Here is a 26,730-nt window from a genome sequence, read left to right on the forward strand (position 1 = left end):
TGTCTTTCAATATAAGGTTGTTTTGTTTATGTTGAAAATTTGTTTAGTGTAGCCACCTTCATTAATGATCTCAGCTAGATCGTCTTCTGGATAACTTGCTGCAGCTTCTAGCTGTTTCACCTTGCATTTTTATGTTCTGAAGATAGCCTCTTTCCTTAAACTTCATGAATCAACCTCTGCCAGCTTCAGGCTTCTCTTGGTCAGCTTTCTCACCTCTTTCAGTCTTCACAGAATAGAAGAGTTAGGGCCTTGCTCTGGATTAGGCTTTGGCTTAAGGGAATGTTCGGTATATGTTGGCAGTTTCTGTGTCTCATAATGTTGGGGGTCTTCAGACTGTAGTAGATGCTAATGGATACATAGAGTAATACAGAACAGCATTCTGGCCCTGACACTTACCTGGTTTGTGTGACCTTTGGACCTTCCAAGTGGGTTTTGAAGTCTACAAAATGGAAATTAAAAAAAAAAAACACACACACACACACTTTCTCATAGGTCTTGGTGAGAATTAAAAGAGATAATATGTGCAAAAATGCATTTAATAACTGTTAGCGTTATACAAATGAGAAGGGCTGTTTTCTCAGTGGCATTGAGAGCCCCTGAATATACAGAACGAGGTGGGGGTTGGGGCGGAGGGGACTGCTTTTAAAAGGAGTTAAAATGTAATCTAGACTATTTTATAGGTTCCAGCTTTGAAAGTAAAGACTTGTACTCCTTAGAAAGAGTTTAGTTGGGCTGCTTTGTGTTCTGACCCCCTAAACAACAACAAAAATAGCTATCTTTCCTCCCTCCCTCTCACTTCAAACACACACCTATCTCTTTCAAATGGAATAAAAGCTGTTTAACTGCTGTTTTCTTAAGATTTCTGAAGTCCGATGGACCAATAAGTGGATGATGGTATTACAGAGATTTAAAAAAAGTCTATAACCATGAAGTCTTCAGTAATAAATTAATTCTGTTTGTAAGAGTGATGTTTTTATTCAGTTATAACAAAGGGATGATATAAAATTGTTTCTTGGCACGTGAAAACATTAAGCCTATTTAGAAACTAAGGAAATTGATTTGGGAAAAAAGTTAATGTATGCTGTATTTTTATTTAAATAATTGTTTTGCTGAAATAAAAACCAATAATGCTAATGCTATGTATGGTATGTTACAAAATGGTGTATATGTCCTGTGTGAGTTAAACAAATATTCTAAAGGAATATTTGTAAATAATTTTTTTAAAATTAAGATAGGATGTTCTATACTGGATTTGTGGTTACAAATTCATATCCATTATAATTCATTTGTAGCAAATTATTTGCATAATTGCATTTTTATTAGTTTTTTCTTAATGTTTAGCTTACTGAGGTATAGTTTACATTACGTTAACATGTCAGGTGGTTTGATCTTCTATCCAGACCACTAAAACTTTCTTCATATCAGCAATAAGGCTGTATTGCTTTCTTATCATTACTGCATTCACTGGAGTAGCACTTTTCTTTCAAGAGCTTTTTCTTTGCATTTACAAGCTGGCTAACTGTGTGGCACAAGAAGCCTAGCTTTCAGCCTCTAAGTTTAATCATTTATAGCTTTGGATTTAAAGTGGGAGATGTGCAATACTTCCTTTCACTTGAATGTTTGCAGGCCGTAACAGGGTTGTTGATTGGCCTAATTTCAGTATCGTTATGTCTCAGGGAATAGGGAGGCTTCAGGAGAGGGAAAGAGATGGTGGAATGGCTGTCCAGTGGAGCAGTCAGAACACGTGTAACATTTATCGATTAAGTTTGCCATCTTAAGAGCATGGTTTGTGGTACCCCAAAATAATCACACGCTAGTAACAACAAAGGTCACTGATCACCATAACAAATACAGTAATAATGAGAAAGTTTGAAATATTGTGAAATTTACCAAAATGTGACACAGAGCTATGAAGTGAGCAAATGCTGTTGGAAAAATGATGCAGATAGACTTGATTGACACACAGTTGCCGCAAACATACAGCCTCTAACCATAGTTATCTGTGAAGTGCAGTAAAGTGAAGCACAATAAAATGAGGTATGCTTATAGTTGCTGTTATTAAATCAGAGTAAAACATTCATAATATAAATATTCACATTTGGTGTTTAGAGAGTGACCTGATGAGAGACTTGTATAGTTTTAGCTGATTCGAGACAGGACCTCCTATGACCAGCCCCTCCCTCACTTAAATTACATTTTTCATGGTCTAATTCATAATTTTCTGGTATAATTTCTTGTTTTTCTTAGGATATATCTTGAATTGATTAGTTTCTTGCTAAGTGTGTGGTGGGTGGTGGGGTTCATTATATATCAATAAATTGATATTCCAAAATACAGACAGTAGTATTGGACCAAAGAAATAAAATGGTTTGGATGACTATTTCCACATAGCTTTTGGAGACCCTAATGAAATGACAGTCTCTCTGGTAACAAGGTTTCTCTATGCCAGAGAGGCAGTATTTACTTTGGGCAGAACTGGGTGAACATAAATTTAGTCTGTGAACCCATTTTTTCATGCTGACCATCAATTCAGTTGCTGTATCAGTTAGATATCTGTGCTAACTGAATTTTGATCTCATCTCTGCTACTGAGGAACTGTGGGAGCTCAAGCAAGTCACTAATTCCACTGGAGCTGGTTTCCTTATCTATAGGAAGACTTTAGATTAGGTTGATTCATTCCTTCCCCCCTCCCTTGCCCTCCCCTTTTAGAATCTTAGGTAAGCTCTACACTGGGCCTTGATGCAGAGCTCCATCTCATGACTGTGAGATCATGACCTGAACTGAAATCAGCAGTCGGACACTTAACCAACTGAGCCACCCAGGTGCCCTGGATTGGATTGATTTCTGAGGACATTTTCAGTTCCCAGTTTACATGAGCCTCACAGTGGCCCTGTGATAACTGTTGGGGGAAAGGCACAAGGGAAACGAGTTGCGGTAAGGTCTGGTGAGGTTGGACTTCATGGGATGTTTGGTGAAACTCTCACCAGAATTTTACTCTCTGCTGCAGCCTTTTGCCTTCAAGATTTTTTGAATGTACCCCAAAATAATATTCTTACAGTGCAGGTCACTTAGCTCTGAGAGAGGAAAGGTAGGTGCTAAGGAAGGGAAATGAGGAAGTACATTCCCCACATGAAGGCTGTCTCACTTCTCATTGCACCCTCTGGAAGACCTGATGTTTCCACTGTATTTGATAATCTTCTTGGGGCCCCTGGGTGGCTCAGTTGGTTAGGCGTCCGACTTCAGCTCAGGTCATGATCTCACAGTTCATTTGTGCTGACAGCCAGCTCAGAGCCTGGAGTCTGTTTCAGATTCTGTGTCTCCCTCTCTCTCTGCCCCTCCCCAGCTCATGCTCTGTCTCTCTCTGTCTCAAAAATAAACGTAAAAAAAATCTTCTCTACCTTCCTGTAGATGTCCAGTCTACCTCTTTCTCACTCCTAAATACATACTTCCTGTACAAAATGTGCAGGATAATTATTAGAATTCCACTGTGAAATATAAATGAATCTTAACATTAGTCCTTTGTCCTCAATATAACAGGTCCAAATCTGCTTTTCTTCTGAATAATTTTATCTTGGTTAATGGAGTGTTGTTTAAGAATGCCACTCTTTACCCGAAGAATACAAAAACACTACTCCATAGGGATACATGCACCCTTGAGTTTATGGCAGCATTATTTACAATAGCCAGGCTATGGAAGCAGCCCAGGTGTCCACCAATTGGTGAATGGATAAAGATGTGTATATATACAGTGGAATATTATTCAACTGTAAAAAAAGAATGAAATCTTGTCACTTGCAGTGACTTGAATGGAGCTAAAGAGTATAATGTTGAATGAAATAAGTGAGTCAGAGAAAGAAATATGATTTCACTCGTGGAATTTAAGAAACAACACAAATGAGCAGAGGGGGTAAAAAGAGAGAAAGACAAACCAAGAAACAGACTCTTAATAGACGACAAACTGATGGTTACCAGAGGGGAGGTGAGTGGGGGTTGGGGAGAATAGGTAAAATGGATGATGGGGATTAAGGAGGGCACTGGTGATGGACACCAGCTGATTAAAATAAAAACTTTTTTAAAAAGAAAGAATGTCACTTTTTTTAATGTTAATTTAATTTTGAGAGAGAGAGAGAGAGAGAGAGAGAGAGGGTGTGTGTGTGTGAGCAAGGGAGGGGCAGAGAGAGAGGGAGACACGGAATCCAAAGAAGGCTCCAGGTTCCCACCTGCCGGTAGAGAGCCCAACTTGGGGCTCGAACCCACAAACCGTGAGATCATGACCCGAGCCGAAGTCAGACGGCCAACCAATGGAGCCACCCAGGTGCCCCAAGAATGCCACTTCAGAAATCACACTGATGTGGATTCAGAGTCTTGGCTTCTGTATATTCTAGCTTTATGACCTTTGGCCAAGCTATGTAACTCCTCTATCCTTGGGTTTTCTCATTTCTAAAACCGGGATTATAGTAGTATTTAATGCTTAGCATTTTTGTGAGAATTAAATGGGAATGTGTTGTTTTACCTGTATATATTAAATGTTCAGTAAACAAATCTTAGTCCTTTTGTTACTACCCATTTAATTCTCAAGCTAGGAGCTTTCTAGCTTTCCTCTCCACCTTCCAGCTGTCCTCTCAGATGTATAGTCATTATCGTTAAGACCTGTGATTCTAACTTATTTATGTTTGTCATATTTGGCTCCTTCTCTTCAGCTTCTGCCTTAGATCAGATCCTGCTTCCAGAACATTGTGGTAAATTTCTTGCTGCCAGGCTCGCTCTTCTTCTGATTCACTCTCCATAATCCCATCATAGGTACTTACTTTTTTTTTTTTTCCATATTTTATTGTCAAGTTGGTTTCCATATAACACCCAGTGCTCATCCCAACGAGTGCCCTCCTGCATGCCCATCTCCCCCCTTCCCCTCACCCCCACCCCCATCAGTCCTGTTTGTTCTCGGTATTCAGGAGTCTCTCATGGTTTGCCTCCCTCCCTCTCCCCAGCTATTTTTTACCCTTTTCCTCCCCAATGGTCCTCTGTTAAGTTTCTCCTGTTCCACTTACGAGTGAAAACATATGGTACCTGTCTTTCTCTGCCTGACTTATTTTGCTCAGCGTAACACCCTCGAGTTCCATCCACGTTGCTACAAATGGCCAGATTTCATTCTTTCTCATTGCCACCATCATAGTTACTTTCATAAAATGATCTGACTTAGAGCCTCATGGTCTGTAGTAGAGTTCCTCTTAGCACCTGATGGAACTCCCACATCTCTTAAGTCCCAGGTAATATGTCACCTCTTCTTCAAAGCCCAGTTCATCTTTTGCATTCCAGTTGGTTGCTTCTGTGGCATTTTGTTCTTTTATCTTTTTAGCTCATTTTACTTGTCTGTGTCCTTTACCTGGGATGGTAAGTACCTCTAGGATGGGAATTCTTACAAATTTTATATTCCCATGGCCTAGCTAGTGTGGCAAATAGTTAATACTTATAAAATGTTTATTAATTCATGTATTGATTGTGCACCTGAAGAATAACACTTTTCATCTATTTTGCTTCCTCTTTGCCTTTTGAAGGTCTGAATAATTCAAGACACAGGAACCAGAAGGAACATCCTAAAACAAGGGAGGAGGATCCTTAGCATCCTCACCTGAGATTAAAAGAAGTTTTGGAGGAAGGAGAGCCCAGGGCAAGAGAATATGTGATTGAATAGTGAAATTAATGTCGGATGCACTTACATTTCAGTAGATGTTAGGGATAACATCCTAGAGATAATTTTAGAATTTATTAAAGCATTAATTTTACTTGCAGACCCTGCCTTTACACATTATTGGCATTTCATTAGGAACATTAGAAGAGTTTGTATGTTTGTTTCAGCAATTGGAGAGGAAAACAGAAACCAAAGCTCTTTTACTGTCAGTAGCTTAGTAAATGTAAGAAATCTTGGCTTAAGACAACAAATTACAGTGGGAAAAGAGGAAGGAGGCAGGTTAATTCCTGGAGTTGAGGAAAGAGGACAGGGAGAGGCCAAGGTTCCTATGTTAGTAGGGACCCCTTGTCTTCCCCACAGCTTACCAGCAGCCTTCTCTTCCCTCTCTAACCCAGATTCTGAGGTGACACTGCTAGCAGTTTTCCTTATACAGCTCAAGTTGAAGCACTGCCCGTATATTTCACAAAAAAACTTGTGATACATGTTTAGTATAGTATGATATTGTTAGTAATATACCTTGGGTTATTTTAGATTTGCCCAACAGTCTGACTTGGAATCTAGCTGTTGTTTGTAATGTTTCTTTGTGGTAAATATTACCACATTAAAAAAAATAATAATCATTTTGCACAGTAGGGTTTGTCTTGGACAAAGTAATTCATTCTTTTTAGAAGATGTGAGAAAGAAGAGGGAGTCAGTTCAGTTTGGTTTCCCCATGTCTAAGGAAATCTCTGTTGTGTTTGTGGTTAGTGTAGAAACATGTTTCAGTTCTGAAGTTGAAGACAAAGTAGGTTTTTTAAACATACAACTAAATTAATCTTATGTATGATTTTTCTTGGTAGTTTAAGGATAATTTCCTTGGGGTTAATGTTTTCTTGAGGTAGTAATGAAGGGTCTTTAAATTTTTCAGTATGAGGATTAATATATTCATTTATCACCATTACATGCGCCAGGCAGTGTGCCAGGTGCTAGCAGTGTAATGGTGATTGAAAGAAACATTGTTTTTATTTTAGAGATTATAGTCTAGGAGGGAAGAGAAACACTTCTCCCTCCCATGAGCAGCAAACAAAATGAGTGCAAATTTTGATCATCAGTATCACAGTGTACTGAAATAGAGGATATTGGAGGGACATAGAACACTGGAAGCTTTATCTTAGGGTGGTTAAAAAAGGCTTCTCTGAGAACATGAAATTTAAACTGAAACTTGAAAAATGAGAGGTAATTAGACATTCAGAGTGGAATAGCATGTGCAAAGCAACTGAGGCAGGAAATAACTTATTAGGCCTTGGAATAGACAGAGGAAAATGTGGTTGAATCAGAAGAAGAGTAGCACAGGGTTAATTCAGAGGAATAGATGGGGCTATGTAGACTGATAAGGCAGTTGGATTTTATTTTGAGTGCATCTGGAAGCTGTTAAAGTCTTTTCAGCAGAGGAATGACATGAGTGTTGAGTAGATCACCTCGGATGTTGTGTGGAAAGTGCTGAATGGAATTGGGAGACTGGTTAGGAGGTTGTTCCAGTGGTCAGTAGAAGAGGTGATAGTGACTGAACAAAATGGGTTCATGCCAGTGGAAATGGGAACGTTTTGGAAATTGAACTGAAAGGCAGATAAATGTGGGGGATGGTGAGAAAAGAAAAATCCATTACTTCTAGACTCTGGTTTGAGCAACTGGCTTGCTGGTTAGTGCTATTCAGTGGTAGTAGGAATAGGAGAAAATTGGATTGTTTTGGATATATTAAGTTGAAGATGCTTGTGAGACATCCAGATGGAGATATGGGATAGGCAGTATGTTATATAAGCTGGTGCCCATCAGCTTGTACAACCAGCTTACAGAAGGTTGGGTTGGAGATAAGAATTAGAAGTGTTAAGTATATAGATGCCATTTAGTGCCATGGGAATGGGTGAGATACCCTAGGATGCCAGTATAAGAAGTGTGTGGTTCCTAGAATGTGGGAAGGGCAGTAGAGCATAGTTATTTAAAGGATGGATTTGAGATCAATAGACACTTCTTTAATCATAACACAAAGGCAGAGGACCTGTACAGGTACAAATGCAAGAGGGTTTGTAGATTTGGTTATCATGTAGGTGAAGTAGTTCCAATCTGATAGTTTCAGTGTTTTCTGAAGTAGAATCCGTGATTATCTACATAGAAAGAGGGAGGATAGTCAGGAATTTGAGGAAGGTCGTGAAGGTTGAAATATAGCAGTGGACGAAAGAAACCTAGGATGCCCAGTGGTGTTTTAGACCCTGTTGATCATAAAATTTATAATATAGGCATACTTTGGAGATATTCTGGATTTGGTTCTCAACCACCACAATAAAATGAATATCCCAATAAAATAGTCAAATAAAATTTTTGGCTTCCCAGGGCAATAAAAAGTTATGTTTACACTATAGTCTGTTAAGTGTGCAGTAGCATTATGTCTAAAAAACAGTACACATACCTTAATTTAAAAAGTTTATTACTAAAAAAGGCTATCATCTGAGCCTTCAGTAAGTCATAACCACTGATCACAGATCACCATAACAAAAATGAAAAATTTTGAAATATTGCGAGAATTACCAGAATGTGACAGAAGCACAAAGTAAACAAATGCAATAAAACAGGGTGTGCCTATAATTATTTCGACCAGTCTGGTTGTGAAATGAAGGAGGGAAGATCCTCTTGAGTTTGGTAGATGGGTGACTAGGTAGTATAATTAAATGGTGTGGTGGAGGAGTTTGAAAGTCTTATTTTGGAGGTCAGGAGGAGGACCCTGGCCTGTGATGCTGACTGGTCTGGTCAGGTTGCGTGACTTGCTTGCAGTGGTGTCAGAACTGCTTGCTTATTAGTAGCTTTGTTAATAGCTTACTAGGATTGAGGAGTTCTTTGCCATCAGTAAGGACAGGGTAAATTCTTGACATGCAGTAGCTATTACTACCTAACTTGTGGTTTTAAGAGGATCCCAAAACAAAAGGAAACAGCAGAAAGTATATATAATATTAGTGCAATAGAAAAACACCTATTTACAAAAAATAAGGCATGTACCCAGAAAGTGTCTGTGTACTTATAATTTAAAATAAAATGTTGACTTAGCAGAGATTATCTAATGTAAACTTTGCTTCTGGCTTATGGAAGTTATGAGAATGCTAAACAAATTCTGTATTATCCTTCCTGAATAAATATTATTTCTTAAATAGGCAACTAAAAATTAAGTTACTTAAAAGTAACATCTTTCCTGTTTATTTCAAACTGTTACTAATTAGTTACATATTTTTTAAAATGTGAGTACTTGAATAAGTTAATTCAGTTAGCTTCCTATTTGGCCTTTTTTTTTTTTTAAACAATTAAAAATTTTTATTCTTTATTTCATTTATTTTTTTTATAAAGTTTCTTTTGAGAGAGAGAGCAGGGGAGGTGCAGGAGTGAGGGAGAGAACATCCCAAGCAGGCTCCCCTGCTGTCAGCCTGAGCCAAAATCAAGAGTGAGGCACTTAACCAACTGAGCCACCGAGGTGCCCCTAAAATGTTTTAAAAATGAAAATAAATAACTGCATTTTAGAATTGGTTCTCAAAATGGTCAAGAAGGAATTGTGGCCCTATTAGGACTAGATTAAATAGGACGATAAGTATATCTCCTTTCTCTGTGTTCCTATTTTCTAGAGTGTAAGGTAGCTGTCATTGCATAAAAAAGGACAATATTTTCCCTAGCAGAAAGCTTTTGAAATACTTGTTTTTCCTTTGTGACTCATGGAGGTAGTAAATGTTTCAAAAGCCATTTGGTAGAATAAGCAATATTTGTATACTTAGCACCCCAATAATGACACCCTAAGCCTTCTGTTCCTTAGAATTACACACATGGTGTCTTTGTAGGATAAATACTCAACTACTTCTTGAATTTGAGAAGCATTCTGTTATAGTCAAGGGGAAAGATGTTTATTGATTCAGTTAGTGTTGTAGCCATTTGCAATTTTAATGATAGGGATTTGAGTGCCTATCAGATAGTGTTACGTGGAACAGAGCACAGCATGGTGGGATCTTTTAAATAAGGGAGGAATACAGGAATAATTCCAGAATCCTGGCAAAATGTGTTTTTTTTTAGTTAACTAATTTAAATAAAAAGCTTATTTATTTTTAAATTCCAGTATAATTAATGTGCAGTGTTATATTAGTTTCAGGTGTACAATATTTCAACAATTCTATATATTAGTGCTAGCAAAATGTTTTGAAAAATTAGCACATATTACTAAAATTTATTATAGAAGACCTTTACTGGGTATATGAAACTATAATCTGAATAGTTCTTGAATTCTAAAAACTTACTAAAAAGGCAAAATTTATGAATAAATAATGTTTTTGTCCCTCAAGAAAGAAAAGAGTTACTTTATAGTACATTTTCCCCTTAGGTCTTCATTCTGAGAAAAGTTTGTACTTGTATGTTGCTTCTGACAATCTAGATACAAAATTTTAAAATCACAATATGCCAAATAAAAGAAGGTGGTTACACTATACCTAGAGCATAACTGAAAACTGTAACATCATAAAAATTGACTATTAGAACATGTGGTCAAGCTCTACCCCTTGGGTGCCGATAAAACAAGTCCCCTTTATGGTGATGCTTACTAACTCCTCCCGTGAATGGCAGGTGCCAGGCCAATTATTTCTGTGTGTATGTCTGAGTGCGTGAGTGCGTGCGTGCGTGTGTGTGTGTGTGTGTGTGTGTGTTACATTCAGTTTCTGATGCTGTGTTTGAAACACCAAGGCTGTCATTCTGAAAAATCAGAAATGTTTGTTTTGAACTTGGTTCAGGGCCCAGATTTTGATGTAGAGGGGAGTTACATACATGAAAAGTTGTTCCAAAGTTTTAGATTATGCAAATGTTTCTTTATAAATCCTAATACCACACAAGAAAAATAAACTATTATTTTATTAATCAGTAGCATTTTCATTTGCTTTTCATTATCTATTCAAAATTATTTATAGATGTCCATTTTACTTTTAAAATCAGCATAGGAGCACCGGGGTGGCTCAGTTGGTTTAAGCGTCTGACTCTTGATTTCAGCTCACATCATGATCTCACCGTCAACCTCCAAGTTGGGCCATGCTGCGCATGAAGCTGCTTAAGATTCTCTCTTTCCCTCTGCTCTTCCTCTGTGTATTTTCTTGCTCTCTCTCAAATAAATGAATAAAATCAGCATAAAGTTTTTATGCTTCTACTCAGTCTTTAATTGGAGGAATATGTATATGTATGTGTTATATGAAATCGACTCTTGTGCACATAGTGTTTATACCAGTTACCATTGCATATGTTATGATTTAACTCGTCACTGTAGAGACAAGTTGCTCTGTAACGTACTAGGTAACTCAAGTACTTTCAAGAGCTATCTTAACCAAGATATACTGCTTTACACACAAACACTCAAAATTTGTTCTGTTTTATAGTTGGCTCTTATGCTTGCCTTGGTGAATGATTCTCAACTGGTATAATATTTTTCTCAGGGATCTGATCAGTGTATAAAATTTGTTTTTGCTGCTTCTGAATAGAATAGCTGTATTCTTGTGATATCCTGGGTGAAGCCAGTTATGGGACTTGATGTGTAGATATTAGTTTCAAAGTAGGATTCATAGTATAACGCAAAGCCAGCACCAAAGGAAGATTTTCTAGAAGGTGAGAAAACATTGTTCTGGATACTTAGGAGAGCTCAGTCAAGGCTCTAAAAACTGTGACACATTGACTGCTGAAGAGCAAATTAAGGAAAGATGATAATTGTAAATGTGTTTTGAGCTTTACAGGATTATTCCAGTCTCTGTTTAAATGATACTATAATAGCTTTCTCTTCTTTTTTTTTTTTTTTTAAATGTTTTATTTATTTCTAGGAGAGAGAGAGACAGCGTGAGCAGGGGAGGGTCAGAGAGAGAGGGAGTCACAGACTGAAACAGGCTCCAGGCTCTGAGCTGGCAGTCAGCACAGAGCCCGACGCGGGGCTCGAACCCACGAACCGCGAGATCACGACCTAAGCGAAAGTCGGACGCTTAACCGACTAAGCCACCCAGGCGCCCAAATAGCTTTCTCTTCTTAAAAACAAAATTAAAAATACTCCTTGGACTTGCCATCCCCTTTCTGTCCATCTGCCATCCATTATTGTGCTCCTTACTGTAACAAAATACTCAGGAAAAGCTCTTTGTATTCTTTATTACTGTTTCCTCGCTGCCCAGCCATTGCACTCAGACTTTCATCATTTCAACTCCCACTTTAACTTCTTACATAGTCTCTCAGTGTCACTCTCAATTTGCACACCCGTGCCCCTGCATTTCGTCAAAATTATCACTAAAGATTTTGAAACCTAACACTTCGCTGCTTAAAACCAGTTTCCAGACATACACCAAGAATGGTTTAGGCTGGGTCCAGGTATTAGTATATTTGAGAAGTTGCTCAGACAATTCTGATATCAGACAGGCTGAAAGCCACTTCTCTAGTGGCTTCTCCCATCCTCATAATAAAAGATAATACCACTTTATAACCTACAAGTCTCCTGACTATTTCTCTGATGTCATCTCCTACTATTTTCTTCACTTCCTCCCTCTCCTATATTGGTCTTCTTCAGAGTTGACCAGGACTTTGTTCTTAGCATCACTGTGTCTGTAGCGCTAGAACAGTACCTTCTGGCACATTGTACATGTTCGGTGGATATTTGTTGAATCAATATTTTATGGATGCTGTTTGTTCTTATTCTGTACTAGCGATTACCCTATAATTAAAGCCAATTATGTTCCTGGTGTTTTCATTTAGGAAGGCTACCAAAAGTCCTATTTGAACATCATGTCATAGTTTTTCAGGGTCCAGACATTCTATCTTCCAACATGTCTACTATTTTTACTGTCAGAACACCTGCTTTTCTCAGTTTTTGTCTCTTGGAATATGCACTATTGACACTTTTGATCTTTTTTGGTGTCCTGTTTCTGCTTTTAATTTGTGGAATTTTTCTTTGTTACTTAATATGTTTTCTGTGGGTAAAAAAAAAAGATTGGTCTTACAATCTAAGAGATTTTCCTCTGTAGGTAAACAGACTACTCATAGGATGTCTAGTACATAATCTTCGGATCTTATCTATATTTATTCTTGCTGGATGCAGGTGGGCTGCTCCTTTGTTGTGAGAAAGGGAGGTGGAATAAATGGGGAGGGTCAGATTTTTAAAGAGGAAGACCAGGGGAGGTACCTGTTTCTGAGGTTAGAGTTTGAAGCCTGCTTAATGCAAAGTTGAGATTTTCATGCATCAAGGGCCTACAAAGTTTTTCTGTAGAAATCTTGATCCAGATATTTGGAGCTTTGTGAGTTTGCTCTGCCTGAGTGAATGGTGGCCAGCTACATGCAGGACAGCCAGAAAATACTAGGAATTTAAGACTCTGGGAGCAAATCTTTAACCAAGAAAGTGGTCAGGTGCCCAGCTTCTCTTTCCTTAGTGGGACAACTCTTAGGCATGTTCTACATAATTCCTCAGACGGTCTCTGGCAGGACTAAACTCCACTTATCCACAGCAGTCATTGAACCCTTAATGGACTTTTCCCCATCCATCTCACTGTTCATAATTCCCTCAAGTGTGCTTCCCTTCAAAGTGCTCATCTCAAGTTTGCCTTTTGCGGGAGCCCAAATGATAGAAGTCCGTGTGTGCAGACTATTGCCGTAATTAGTAGGGTACAACTTTTTCTTCCCTTCTCCCCTCAGTGGGAGGTATGGCTTCCTTAATGGTTTACATTGGCACCGGAGTACAGTCTGGAGAATGGACTGAGATATGGGGAAGAAAGTATTGTATGCCTACCTGCCATTAATTCAGTTCAGCTCAGCCTTACTCAACTTTGTTCATTCTTTGCAGGTTATCTTTTTTTGCCTTAGGTTTTCTGTTCAGGAAGAGAAAAGTAAACTGCCTATAACATGTGTGACAGTTTATCTCACAGTAAATGAAAAGGTCCCAACTTTGGTGATTTTCTGTGAGCTAGATCAGATTTGTTGGTTCTAAAAGTTAATTAACAAATTCTGTGCTGGGAAATAATTTAAGATATATTGTGTCACAATTAAGTGAGTACTTATAAGATAGAAGTTCTGTCTGTTTCCACAGCAAACTTCAAATAACATAGTTGGGCTTTCCCAAAAACAAATATTAAAATTTCAAAATGGCGCATAATCACAAGTAACATAGTTCTTCTATTAAAGTATTTACTGATTAATTTTTTTTTAACATCTAGGGAATTGAAAGTTTTTTTCCACTTGTGTTTTCTTTCACTAGTAGTTCAGTCATGTGATGTAGTTTTACCATTAGAGAAGGTATTTCTAAGCACATAATCAATGTGGAAATTTTATTTTTTACTACATGAGGCTTTCAGGTTCTACGAGTTGTGTTTTAAAAATTTCCATATTTGGGGCCTCTGGGTGGCTCAGTTAAGTGTCTGACTCTTGATTTTGACTCCTGTCATGATCTCACTGTTTGTGGGTTTGTTTATGGGTTCAAGCCCATAACTCTTTGGGCTGTGTGCTGACAGCATGGAGCCCCTTGGGGTTCTCTGTCTCTCTGTCTCTCTCTTTCTGCCCCTTTACCACGGTGCTCTCTCTCTCTCTTTAAAAATAAATAAATATTTTTTTAAGTTCCATATTAGTATATGCTTTTACGCTCATGTTTTTAAAGTTAACCAGTGTTTCTTTAAAGCTGTATTAAAATGAGTTTTTATCAGAATCATAATAGTTTTTGTTTTTACTTTCAAGAATGTTATTTTTCAGTTTTTTTTCTTCCCCTGGAAGGCTTTGCTTGGTTATTCCTTTTTTTTTTTTTTTTTTTTTTTAAATATCCTGTCCCCCTTTTTAGTTCTTATTTTAATGCATATCTGATCTAAAAAGTCTTAACCTTTATTGCTATTTAAAAACTAGCTGAAGTTGGATTTTATTTTGCAGGTTTATTGTTATCTGCTTTATTGAAGAAAGAAAGATCTTTTGTTTATTCTTTAATTTGATTTCATCTAATTTAATTGCATAAGGCTGTAAAATAGTTTAACAGGTATTAATGTTTTCTGTTATGCTTGTATCAAAATATGGGGGGGTGGGAGTTGGGTCAGTATAACTTAAAAGTTACTTTTCTTGGAATGTATTTGGGACAACATTCATAGTTGGGATATAGGTTTTTAGGTTTTTGTTGTTGATGCTGCTGCTGCTGCTGCTTTCTCTTTCTCATGGATTTTTTTCCCATATGCTCGTATTTGCCTAGGCTACTGGTTTTTGTTCACTCTGATTCTGCATCTTCTTCAGTACTCTTTACACACCTCAGCATGCATCTGCAGCCTCATAAACAAACCTCAGCCTTCTCACCTGCTCTATCAGAATAGTGTCCATTCCTCAAGGCTGGGCTTAGAATCCACCAACTCCACCTCATTAATTTTTCTGAGTCCAGTCCTCCAGATTCTCTTTGTTCTCTGAATGACTATAGTGTATGTATCCCCGCTTCATGCTGTATGCCCCATATCACACCTGATCTAATAAGCATTATTAGTTACCCTGTATATGACCTTGTTTATGGCCTTTCAAGGGCACAGAGTGTTTTCTCAGCTGTTTAGTGTTTCTTTTGTACCATCACATAGAAGACACTTAGTATTTAATTAGTTGCTTGTATTAAACACCCAATTTAGTTTTCTTCTTGTAACTGGTCTTAAGGTAATCTTAGTGGTTTTTAAGTGTTTTATTTATTGCTTGTTTTTTTATAGATGTAAAAAAAGATTGGTCTGACCATGCTTTATGGTGGGAAAAGAAGAGAACTTGGCTTCTTAAAACACATTGGACCTTGGATAAGTACGGCATTCAGGCAGATGCCAAGCTTCAATTCACCCCCCAGCACAAACTTCTCCGCCTGCAACTTCCCAACATGAAGTATGTGAAAGTGAAAGTGAATTTCTCTGATAGAGTCTTCAAAGCTGTTTCTGACATCTGTAAGACTTTCAGTAAGTATTAAATTCTTCATGAAAGTTGTGTGATGTATATATGACTGATGTTGACACTTAGCTTATTTCGTGGAGTAGGGATTGGGGTGAGCTACCTATGTTTGTATATGTGTGTTTGTTTTTCACTTTATTCTTTAAAATTTTGTATTACTTTAAGATAAAGAAATAATTGAGGTATGATGGAACAGGAGGAGTCTAACATAGGTTCTTTCCCTACTAGAAGTGTACTGGGTAGGTATGTATTATTATGTAATACTTCATTCTGATGACTTAATTTATTTCTTGGGAAGGAGAAGAAAAAAGGCATTATTTTCAGGATATAGCTTTTGCAGTGTTTCCTTCATGTAAGTCACTATTTGATTTTAGTGATTCAGGCAGATTGTGTTACTTCCTTCACTGAAGGTCTTGACATAGCTCTTCAGGAAATGACTATGAGTATTGTCTTCCTTAAGCAGTCTGCAACTTGAACTGTCTTATAGTAATTCTATTGACACCTTTTGAAGTGAAATGTGGATTACTTTTGGCTGACCCAGTTATATCATGACAGAAAGTATTCAGCCATCAGAGAAAACGTGAACTCTTGTCATTTTTACTGGTACATACTTCTGTTGTACCATAGATTTAGGGGAGCTTTAGGACATTAGTATTTTGATCTAATGACTGAAATTACAATTTTTTTAATGTTTAATGAAATTTTTTGAAAAAAAATACAGAAAGCATAAGGAATTATATAAAAATTACCTAATGTCTGTTATCTTAGAATTAATAACTGAAATTTTGCCATTTTGCAAAACTTTTTTTTTTTAAAGACAGTAATACAGGTAAACTTCTTGAGTCACATTCTCATAATTTCCCTTCACAAAGCTACCACTGTCATAAGTTAGTGTGTATTCTTTTAGTACTTTAAAAATTACATTAACACACACATGCACATGCATTTATCCATATCTGTGTGTATATAGGTATCCATAAAAAAGTTGTTACTGCCATTGCCCTCTGGGTGGTTTTACAGTTTTGTATTTGTGTGCAGGAGTTTCTCAAGTGGTTGGTTATACAGTAGTCCCCCACTTTTTTGTAGAGGATATGTTTTAAGATCCCCAGTAGAAGCATGGAACCACAGATGGTAGTACCCCTATATGTATACTAGATTTTTTCCTATACATACATATCTATGATAAAGTTTAATTTATAAGTCAGGTAAAATAAGAGATTAACAGCAATAGATAATAAAGTAGAACAGTTATAAAGATACACTGTAATAAAAGTCATGTGAATGTGGTTTCTCTCTCAAGATATCCTATTGTCCTTTATTTTACCTTCTTGTGATGATGTGAGATGATAAAATGCCTACATGAGATGAAGTAAATGATGTAGGCATTGTGACATAGAGTTAGGCTACTGCTGACCTTCTGATGATACATGAGACGAAGAATCATCTGCTTCCAGACCACAATGAACTGAAACCATAGAAAATGAAACCATGAATAAGGGGGAACTGTGGTACCAGTTTACATTCCAGCCATCAACATATGAAAACCATTATCCCCAAATGTCACTAACACTTGAATATTGTCAGTTTTTAGTGTTTGGTTTTTTGAGTGAAAAAATATAGTATTTCATTTTAGTTTATAAAATTAACTATGTTTTCATATCTGTATTAGCCATCTAAGGTTCTTGTGTTTTAAAAAACTAGAGGAGGGGAGCCTGGGTGGCTCAGTTAGTGTCTGACTCTTGGTTTGTGCTCAGGTCATGATCCTGGGGTTGTGGGATCAAGCTCTGTGCTGAGTGTGGAGCCTGCTTAGGATTCTCTGTCTCTCTCTCTCTCTCTCTCCCCCCCTCCCTCTCCCCCCGCCCCATCTGCCCTTTGTTCACACGCTCTCTTTTTCTCTAAAATAAAAAAAAGAAAAGAGAAAAAAACTTTATTTTTTAGAGCAGTTTTTAGAGCAGTTTTAGGTTCATAGCGAGATTGAGCAGAAAGTACAGAGAGTTCCCATTTACCCTGTGTCCCCACACATGTAAAACCTCCTGCTGTCAACATCCCACACCAGAATGGCACAGTTGATAAACCTACATTAGACACGTCATTATCGTCTAGAGTTCAGGACTTAACACTAGGATTCACTCTTGGTATTATACAGTCTATGGGTTTGGACAGATGCATAATGCCATATATCTATCATAGTATCATACAGAGCAGTTTCATTACCCTGAAAATCCTCTGTGTTCTGCCTATTCATGCTTCCCTCTCTTCTAGCCCCTAGCAGTCACTAATCTCTTTACAGTCATTCCACAGTTTTGCCTTTTCTAGAATATCCTACATTTGGAGTCATTCACTATGTAGTTTCTTCAGATAGCTTTTGTATAGTAATATGCATTTAAGTTTTTTCCATATCTTTTCATGGCTTGATAGCTTATTTCTCTTTAGCACTGAGTAATATCCCATTATCTGGATGTACCACACTTTATTTATCCACTTGTCTACTGAAGAGTATCTTAGATATTTTCCAAGTTTTGCAGTTGTAAGCAAAGCTGCTATAAACATTTGTGTGGAGGCTTTTGTGTGGACCTGTTTTCACCTCCTTTGGGTAAATACCAAGGAGTGTAATTGTTGGATCACCTGGTAAAAATAGGTTTAGTTGTTTAAGAAGCCACCGAACTGTCTTCCAGAGTAGCTGTACCATTTTGCATTCATGCCAGCATTGAATGAGAGTTCTTATTGTTCTGAATCCTTACCAGCATTTGGTGATATTGGTGTTCTGGATTGTGGTCATTCTGGTAAGTGTGCAATGACATTTTATTGTTATTTTTTATTTCCCTGATGACATAAGATGTGGAGCATTTTTTTCATATGCTCATTTGCTATATGTACATCTTTGGTGAAGTGTCTGTTAAGGTCTTTGGCCTATTTTTATAATCAAGTCTTCTTATTGTTGAGTTTTAAGAGTTCCTGGTGTATTTTGGATAACAGTACTTTATTAGATATTCCTTTAGCAGATACTTTATTCCACTCTTTGATTTGTCTTTCCATTCTCTGACAGTTTCTTTCAGAGAGCAGAAAATTTTAATTTTAATGAGCTCTAGTTTATCAGAGCTTAATGAAGTCTAGCTTATCATAGATCATGCCTTTGCATCATATCTAAAAAGTCATCAATAAGCTGAAGGTCATCTAGATTTTTTCCTATGTTATCTAGGAGTTTTACAATTTTTCATTGTACATTTAGGACTGTGATCCATTTTGAGTTAATTTTTGTGAAGGGTGCAAGGTCTGGGTCTAGATTCTTTTTTTTTGCATGTGGAGGTCCAGTTGTTCTACCATCATATATTGAAAAATTATCTTTTCTCCATTGTATTGCCTTTGCTCTTTTGTCAAAGAGTAGTTGACTGTATTTATATAAGTTTATTTCTGGGCACTATATTCAATTCTATTGATCTGTTTGCCTTTCCCTCCGCCCCCTGCCAATAGCACCCTATCTTGATTATGTTAGCTTTATAGTATATCTCAAGGTCATGTAGCATCAGTCCTCCAACTTTGTTCTTCTCTTTCAATATGGTGTTGACTATTCTGGGTCTTTTGCCTTTCCATATAAACCTTAGAATTAGTTTGTTGATATTCATAAAATAACTTGCTGGGATTTTGATTGCATTGAATCTGTAGATCAAGTGGAGAAGAACTGACATTTTAACAATGTTAATATATATGAACATAAATAAATGGAACATCTCTTCATTTATTTCTTGATTTCTTTTATCACAGTTTTGTAGTTTTCCTCATTTAGATCTTATACATATTTTGTTTGATTTATACACAACTATTTTTTTTTGTTAATGTAAATAGTATCATGTTTTATATTTCAAATTCCACTTGTTCATTGCTGGTGTATAGGAAAGCAATTTACTTTTGTACATTTACCATGTGTCCTGCAACCTTGCAATAATTACTTGAGGGGTGCCTTGGTGGCTCAGTCAGTTAAGCGTCTGACTTCGGCTCAGGTCATAATCTCACGGTTTGTGGGTTCGAGCCCCGCATTAGGCTCTGTGTGGACAGCTAGCTCAGAGCCTGGAGTCTCTCTTTGGATTCTGTGACTCCCTCTCTCTCTGACCCTCCCCTGCTCATGCTGTCTCTCTCTCTCTCTCTCAGAAATAAATAAAAAAACATTTTTAAAAAATTTATAATTATTTGAGGAGTTTTTGTTGCTTCCTTCAGATTTTCTATGGGGATGGTGATCTCACCTGTGAATAAAGACTATCTTCTTATGTCCCGGTCTGTATACCTTTTATTTGTTATTCTTACTGCATTAGCTAGTACTTCAAGTAAGATATTGAAAGGCAGTAGTAAGAGAGGATATTGTTGCCATGTTCTTGATCTTAGTGGGAAAATTTCCAACTTTATCACTATTAAGTATGCCCTTAGCTAAAGGTTTTTGTAGGTATTTTTTATCAGGTTGAGAAATGTTCCTCTGTATGATAGTTTACAAGATTTTTTTTTGTTGTTGTTGATTTATTTTCAGTGTTTTCAGTGTAGATTTATTTTTTTTTCTTTTACAAATAGTTTATTGTCAAATTAGTTTCCACATAACACTCAGTGCTCATCCCCAAAGTGCCCTCCTCCATGCCCATCCCCCCTCCCCCCCCACATCCATCAGTCCTCAGTTTTTGTCAGCATTCAAGAGTCTCTCATGGTTTGCCTCTCTCCCTTTCCCCCACCATTTCCGCCCTTCTTCTCCCCCTTGTTCCTCCGTCAAGTTCCTCCTAATCCTCCTATACGTGCAAACATACGATATTTGTCCTTCTCTGCCTGACTTATTTCGCTCAGCATAACACCCTCAAGGTCCATCCATGTTGCTACACATGGCCAGATTTCATGGTTTCTCATTGCCATGTAGTATTCCATGGTATAGATAAACCACATCTTCTTGATCCATTCATCAGTTGATGGACACTTAGGCTCTTTCCATGTTTTAGCTATTGTGGAGAGTGCTGCTATGAACATTGGGGTACACGTGCTCCTATGCCTCAGCATTTCTGTATCCCTTGGGTAAATTCCTAGCAGTGCTATTGCTGGGTCCTAGGGGAGTTCTATTGTTAGTTTCCTGAGGAACCTCCACACTGTTTTCCAGAGGGGCTGTACCAGTTTACATTCCCACCAGCAGTGTAGGAGGGTGCCCGTTTCTCCACATCCTCGCCAGCATCTAGAGTTCTCTGATTTGCTCATTTTAGCCACTCTGACTGGTGGGAGGTGGTATCTCAGTGTGGTTTTGATGTGTATTTCCCTGATGAGGAGGGATGCTGAGCATCGTTTCATGTGTCTGTTGGCCATCTGGATGTCCTCTTTGGAGAAGTATCTGTTCATGTCTTCTGCCCATTTCTTCACTGGGTTGTTTGTTTTTCGGGCGTGTAGTTTGGTGAGTTCCTTATAGATTCTGGATATTAACCCTTTATCTGATATGTCATTTGCAACTATCTTTTCCCATTCCATTGGTTGCCTATTAATTTTCTGGGTTGTTTCCTTGGCTGTGCAGAAGCTTTTAATCTTGATGAGGTCCCAACAGTTTATTTTTGCTCTTGATTCTCTTGCTTTTGGGGATGTGTCAAGTAAGAAGTTGCTGCGGTGGAGGTCAAGGAGGTTTAGTTTACGAGATTTTAATCATGAATGGGTATTAGACTTTGTCATGCCTTTTTTTTTTTTTTTTTACATCTTTTGATATGATCATGTGTTTTTGTTTTTTTTTTTTATTTAGGTTTTTGATGAGATGCATTAAGTTGATTTTTGGATGTTGAACTGCCCTTGTATATAGTCTGCATAAATCCCACTGGATCACAGTGTATAACTCTTTATGCATTGTTGGAATCTACTTGCTAATATTTTGTTGAAGATTTTTTCATAGATACTGGCCTATAGTTTACTTATAATCCCTTTGGTGTTTGCTATTAGAGTAATGTTTACCTCATAGAATGAATTAGGAAATACTCCCTTCACTTTTATCTTCCATAAGAGATTGTAGAGAATTAGTATAATTTCTTCCTTAAGTGTTTGGTAGATAGGAGAAAAGCTCCTTGACATGGGCCCTGACAGTGAGTTTTTGGATGTAACATCTAAAGCACAAGCAAAAATAAATAAGTAGGATTATATCAAACCAAAAAATTTCTGCACAGCAAAAGGAACAGTAACAAAATGAAAACCTACTGAATAGGAAAAAATATGTGCAAATCATATAACTGAGAAGGGGTTAATATCTGTATTATAGAAGGACCTCATACAACTCAATATAAAACAACCCCCATAAATAATCCAATTAAAAATGGGTAAAGAAGCTGAATAGACATTTTTCCAAAGAAGATACACAGATGGTCAACAGATACATGAAAAATTGTTCAACCTCACTGATCATTAGAGGAATGCAAATCAAAAACACATTGTGGTATTATCTCATACCTGTTAAAATGGTTGTTATCAAAAAGACAAAGAGGTAAATGTTGTCAAGGATATGGAGAAACTGGAACCCAGCCACGATGGAAAACAGTATGGAAGTCCCTTTAAAAATTAAAAATAGAACTATCCTACAACTTAGCAATTCTGCTGCTGGGAATATAACTAATGGAAATGAAACCACTATAATGAAGAGATATCTGTACCTGTGTGTTCATAGCAGCATTATTATTTGCAATGGCCAAGACAAGGAAACAACCTAAGTATTCACTGATAGATGAAGGATAAAAAAGTTGTGGTACATACCCGCAGATACTCTTTAGCCATAAAAAAGAAGGAAAGCCTGCCATTTGTGATAACATTGATGGACCTTGAGAGCATTATGCTAATAAGTCAGAGAAAGACAAATACTGTATAATCTCACTTATATTTTAGAACACAAAACAAAAAAGCAAACTCCTAGATCATATTTGTGGTTACCACAGGCAGGAGTTGGGGAGTGGGGAAAGTGGAGGAAAGTGGCCAAAGGTACACACTTCCAGTTATAAGATAAATTTACAACATGATGACTATAGTTAACGTATGGTATGGTATATTTGAAAGTTATTAAGGGTTCCAGTCACAAAGATTTGTGTGTGTGCGTGTCTATATGGTGGTTGTTAACTTACTGTGATGATCATTTCACAGTGTACATAAGTCAAGTTATTTTGCTGTACACCTTAAACTTACACGGTGATGTAGGTCAGTATCTTACTCAGTACAACTAGAAAAAAAGTGTTTGGAGGAATTCACCTGTAAACCAGTCTGGCCCTAGTGCTTTCTATTTCTGTGTGTGTGTGTGTGTGTGTGTGTGTGTGTGTTTCAATGTTTATTTACTTAGAAGAGAGAGAGTGCGAGCAACAGAGGGGCAGAGAGAGAGGGAGAGAAAGAATCCCAGTCAGGCTCCAAGCTGTCAGTGCAGAGCCCAATGCAGGGCTCAATCCCACAAACCATGAGATCGTGACCTGAGCTGAAATCAAGAGTCAGGCGCTTAACCAGCTGAGCTACACAGGCACCCACTTTCTTGTTTTGGAAGGTTGTTAGTTATCGATTGAATTTCTTGAATAGATACAGGCCTATTCAGATTGTCTCTTTCTTTTTTTTTTTAATGTTTATTTTAGAGAGAGATTGGGGGAGGGGCAGAGAGAGAGGGAGACAGTCCGTGAATTGCGGCGAGGTCATGACCTAAGCCATGTGAAAAAGAACAAAGGACTTATAACCTAAAATCACTTTTCTGCCCTTGTTCTCCCCAGCTCCTATTCACATTAGTGTCACTTTCTACTCTATTGTTTCTGACTTTTAGATCCATAATTCTTTTTTTTATTTTACGTTTTCTTAAATGCTTATTTATTTTTGAGAGGGAGAGATTGAGAGACAGTGCATGAGTGGGGAAAGGGCAGAGAGAGAGAGAGGAGAGAGAGAGAGAGAGAGAGGGAGAGAGAATCTGCAGCAGGCTCCAGGTGCTGAGCTGTCAGCACAGAGAGAGAGAGAGAGAGAGAGAGAGAGAGAATCTGCAGCAGGCTCCAGGTGCTGAGCTGTCAGCACAGAGCCCTCTACGGGGCTCGAACTCACAGACCGTGAGATCATGACCTGAGCTGAAGTTGGATGCTTAACTGCTGAGCCACTCAGCTGCCCCTGATTCCATAATTCTAAATAATATGCCATTATTTCTTGATTTATCAGCTTTAGATATCTGTTCACTTCTTTTTGCTCAAATGTTTCTTTTCCCCTTATCATAACTATTATGATTTTTGACTAAATAATTACTATTTACATTATTTCAACAAGGTAATTATTTTTACTTGGTGAACCAAAGTGTATACTTTATCCTCTCATATGCCTTCTTGTTTATCATTTGCTTAGTTTTCAAACTGTATCAGTTGCTTATTCTTCTGCATTCTACATTCTCTATGATGTCATCTCCTCTCTCCTCCCTCCCCCCTCCCCCCCACTTTTTCTCCTTCTTAAACACTCAGCTGCTCAGTACTCCTGCTCCAATCTGAAGTGGATGTTTTCTAGGCTAGTCATAGTTCCAGGACTTCCCTTTACCATTGTCTAGGCGCAGTGTCTTCTCCTCTCATATTTAATCTTTGCGTTTTCCCCAGTATTGATGTGCTCACTTACTTTGGTACTGTATCATCTACACAGTAAGAAAAAAAGTGAATGGGATGTAAATGTTTGAGATGTTACCATTATTTTGTCCTTTGATAGAATTGTTGGTTTGAAAATTATTTTTCGTCAAAATTGGGGAGTGTTATTAAGTTGTGTTTTGGCTTTCAGTGTTGCTATTAATATTCCTGACAGTGTTCTTAATTTTTATTTTCATCCTTTTGTAGACTCTTTTTTCCCCTCTGGAAACTAATTTCAGGATCTTTTCTTTTCTCTGTCTTGTTGAAATTTCATGGTAATATACCCTAATTCCTCTTTTTTTGTTTTCTCTGTTCTCTCTTTTACTCATTATTGATGAGGCATTGCTATTAGATTGATTCTTTTACCTGACTTAACACACTTCTATTGGATTTTTTTATTGTGGCTATCAAATTTAAATTTCCAATGTTTTATCTTTTATCTGGATGTTTGTATTCATAAATACATTTAAGATTTGTGGACTTTATATCAGTTAAACCTCAAAAAGAAAAAAGAATTAAAACAAAAAGGACCCTCTCCCCCACTGTTAATACCCAAGATCTTTCTTTTTTTTCTTTTTTTAAATTTTTTGAGTATAGTTGACACAATTTTACATTTAACAACATACTGAATCAACAAGTTTATACATTATGCTGTTGTATCTCCCACTACTCTTCACATATTTTGCCTATCCCTTCCAACCCCTCGCTCTCCGGTGACCATCAGTTTGTTCTTTGTATTTATAGGTCTGATTCTGCTTTTTGTTTTTTTATGATTTTTTTTAGATTCCATATATGTGTGAAATCGTATGGTATTTTAAAAAAAAATTTTTTAAAGTTCTATTTTTTGTTTATTTCTGAGAGAGAGAGACAGCATGAGCAGGGGAGTGTCAGAGAGAGAGGGAGACACAGAATCCAAAACAGGCCCCAGGCTCTGAGCTGGCTGTCAGCACAGAGCCCGAGAAGGGGCTTGAACCTACGAACCGTGAGATCATGACCTGAGCAGAAGTCGGACGCCCAACCGAGCCACCCAGGCGCCCTCGTATTTGTAGTTTCTCAATCCGACTTACTTCACTTAGCATAATACTGTGCTTTGGGTCCATCCATGTTGTTGCAAATGGATGATCTCATCCTTTTTATGGCTGCAAAATATTCTGGTGTGTGTGTGTTCATATATACATGGATGTGTAATGTGTAGTATATATATGCACACACACTCCACATCTTCCCTATCTGTTCATCTATCACTGGACATAGGTTGCTTCCATATCTTGGCTATTATAAATAATACTGCAAATAAACATAGGGGTGTATATGTCTTCCCAAATTAGTGTTTTCATTTTTCTTGGGTAAATACCCCATAGTGGAATTATTGGATCATATGGTAGTCCTTTTTTTAATTTTTTTAGGAAATTTTTTTCCTAAAGGTAGTTTTTTATTTTTTTAGGAAATTCCATACTGATTTCCACAGTGGGTATATTAATTTACATTCCCACTAACAGTGCACGAGGGTTCCTTGTTCTCCATGTCCTTACGAACACTTGTTATTTGTCTTGTTGATTTTAGCCATTCTGACCAGGTGTTTGGTGATATCTCATTGTGGTTTTGATTTGCATTTCCCTGAAGGTTAGTGATGTTGGGTATCTTTCCATGTATCTGTTGGCCATCTATATGTCTTTGGAAAAGGTCTGTTCAAATGGATTTCTGCCCATTTTTTAATTGGATTGATTTTTGGTATTGAGTTGTATAAGTTCTTTGTATATTTTGGATGTTAACCCTTCACTGGACAAATCATTTGCAAGTATCCTCTCCCATTCAGTAGGTTGTCTTTTGTTTTGTTGATGGTTTCCTTTGCTGTGGAAAAGCTTTCTATTTTGGTATTGTCTCATTTTCGTTTTTGTCTTAGGACACATAGCTAGAAAAATGTTGCTATGGTCTTTGTCAGAGAATGCCTGTATTGTCTTTAGGATTTTTATGGGTTTAGGTCTTTAATCCATTTTGAGCTTATTTTTGTGTATGGTGTTAGAAAGTAGTCTAGTTTTATTATTTTGACATATAGCTGTGCATTTTTCCCAGCACCATTTATTGAAGAGACTGTCTCCACCCTCCCTGGCCCTTTTTTTTGCTTCCTTTGACACAGCTTAATTCACCATATGAGCATGGGTTTATTTCTGTGCTCTTTGTTCCATTGACCAGTGCATTTATTTTTATGCCAGTACCAAAGTGTTTTGATTACTGCAGTTTTGTAGTAGATCTTGAAATCTGGAATTGTAATACCTTCAGCTTTGTTTTTCTTTCTCAAGATTGCTTTGGCCATTTAGCGTCTTTTGTGGTAACATACAAATTTTATTGTTTGTTCTATTTTTCTGAAAATGATGTTGGCATTTTTGTTTTTGTTTTTTGAATGTTTATTTACTTTTGAGAGAGAGACCAAGACAGAGGGTGAGTTGGGGAGGGGCAGAGAGAGAAGTAGATGCAGAATATGAAGCAGGC

The 26,730-nt window shown here is 37.3% G+C and overlaps 1 protein-coding gene across 2 annotated transcripts in view; it reads left to right on the forward strand.

Annotated features, from left to right (window-relative positions):
- FERMT2 (fermitin family member 2) overlaps window positions 1-26,730 on the forward strand; it is a 91,563-nt gene that overhangs the window by 19,182 nt on the left and 45,651 nt on the right. For both annotated transcript variants that reach the window (XM_039240453.1, XM_039240454.1), the window contains exon 3: window positions 15,412-15,645. In XM_039240453.1, coding sequence (XP_039096384.1) covers window positions 15,412-15,645 — 234 coding nt within the window. The remainder of the gene's footprint in view (window positions 1-15,411; window positions 15,646-26,730) is intronic.

This window comes from Hyaena hyaena, unplaced genomic scaffold (assembly GCF_003009895.1).
Source record: "Hyaena hyaena isolate Hyena2069 unplaced genomic scaffold, ASM300989v1 scaffold_175, whole genome shotgun sequence".
In the NCBI taxonomy this organism is placed as follows: Eukaryota; Metazoa; Chordata; class Mammalia; order Carnivora; family Hyaenidae; genus Hyaena; species Hyaena hyaena.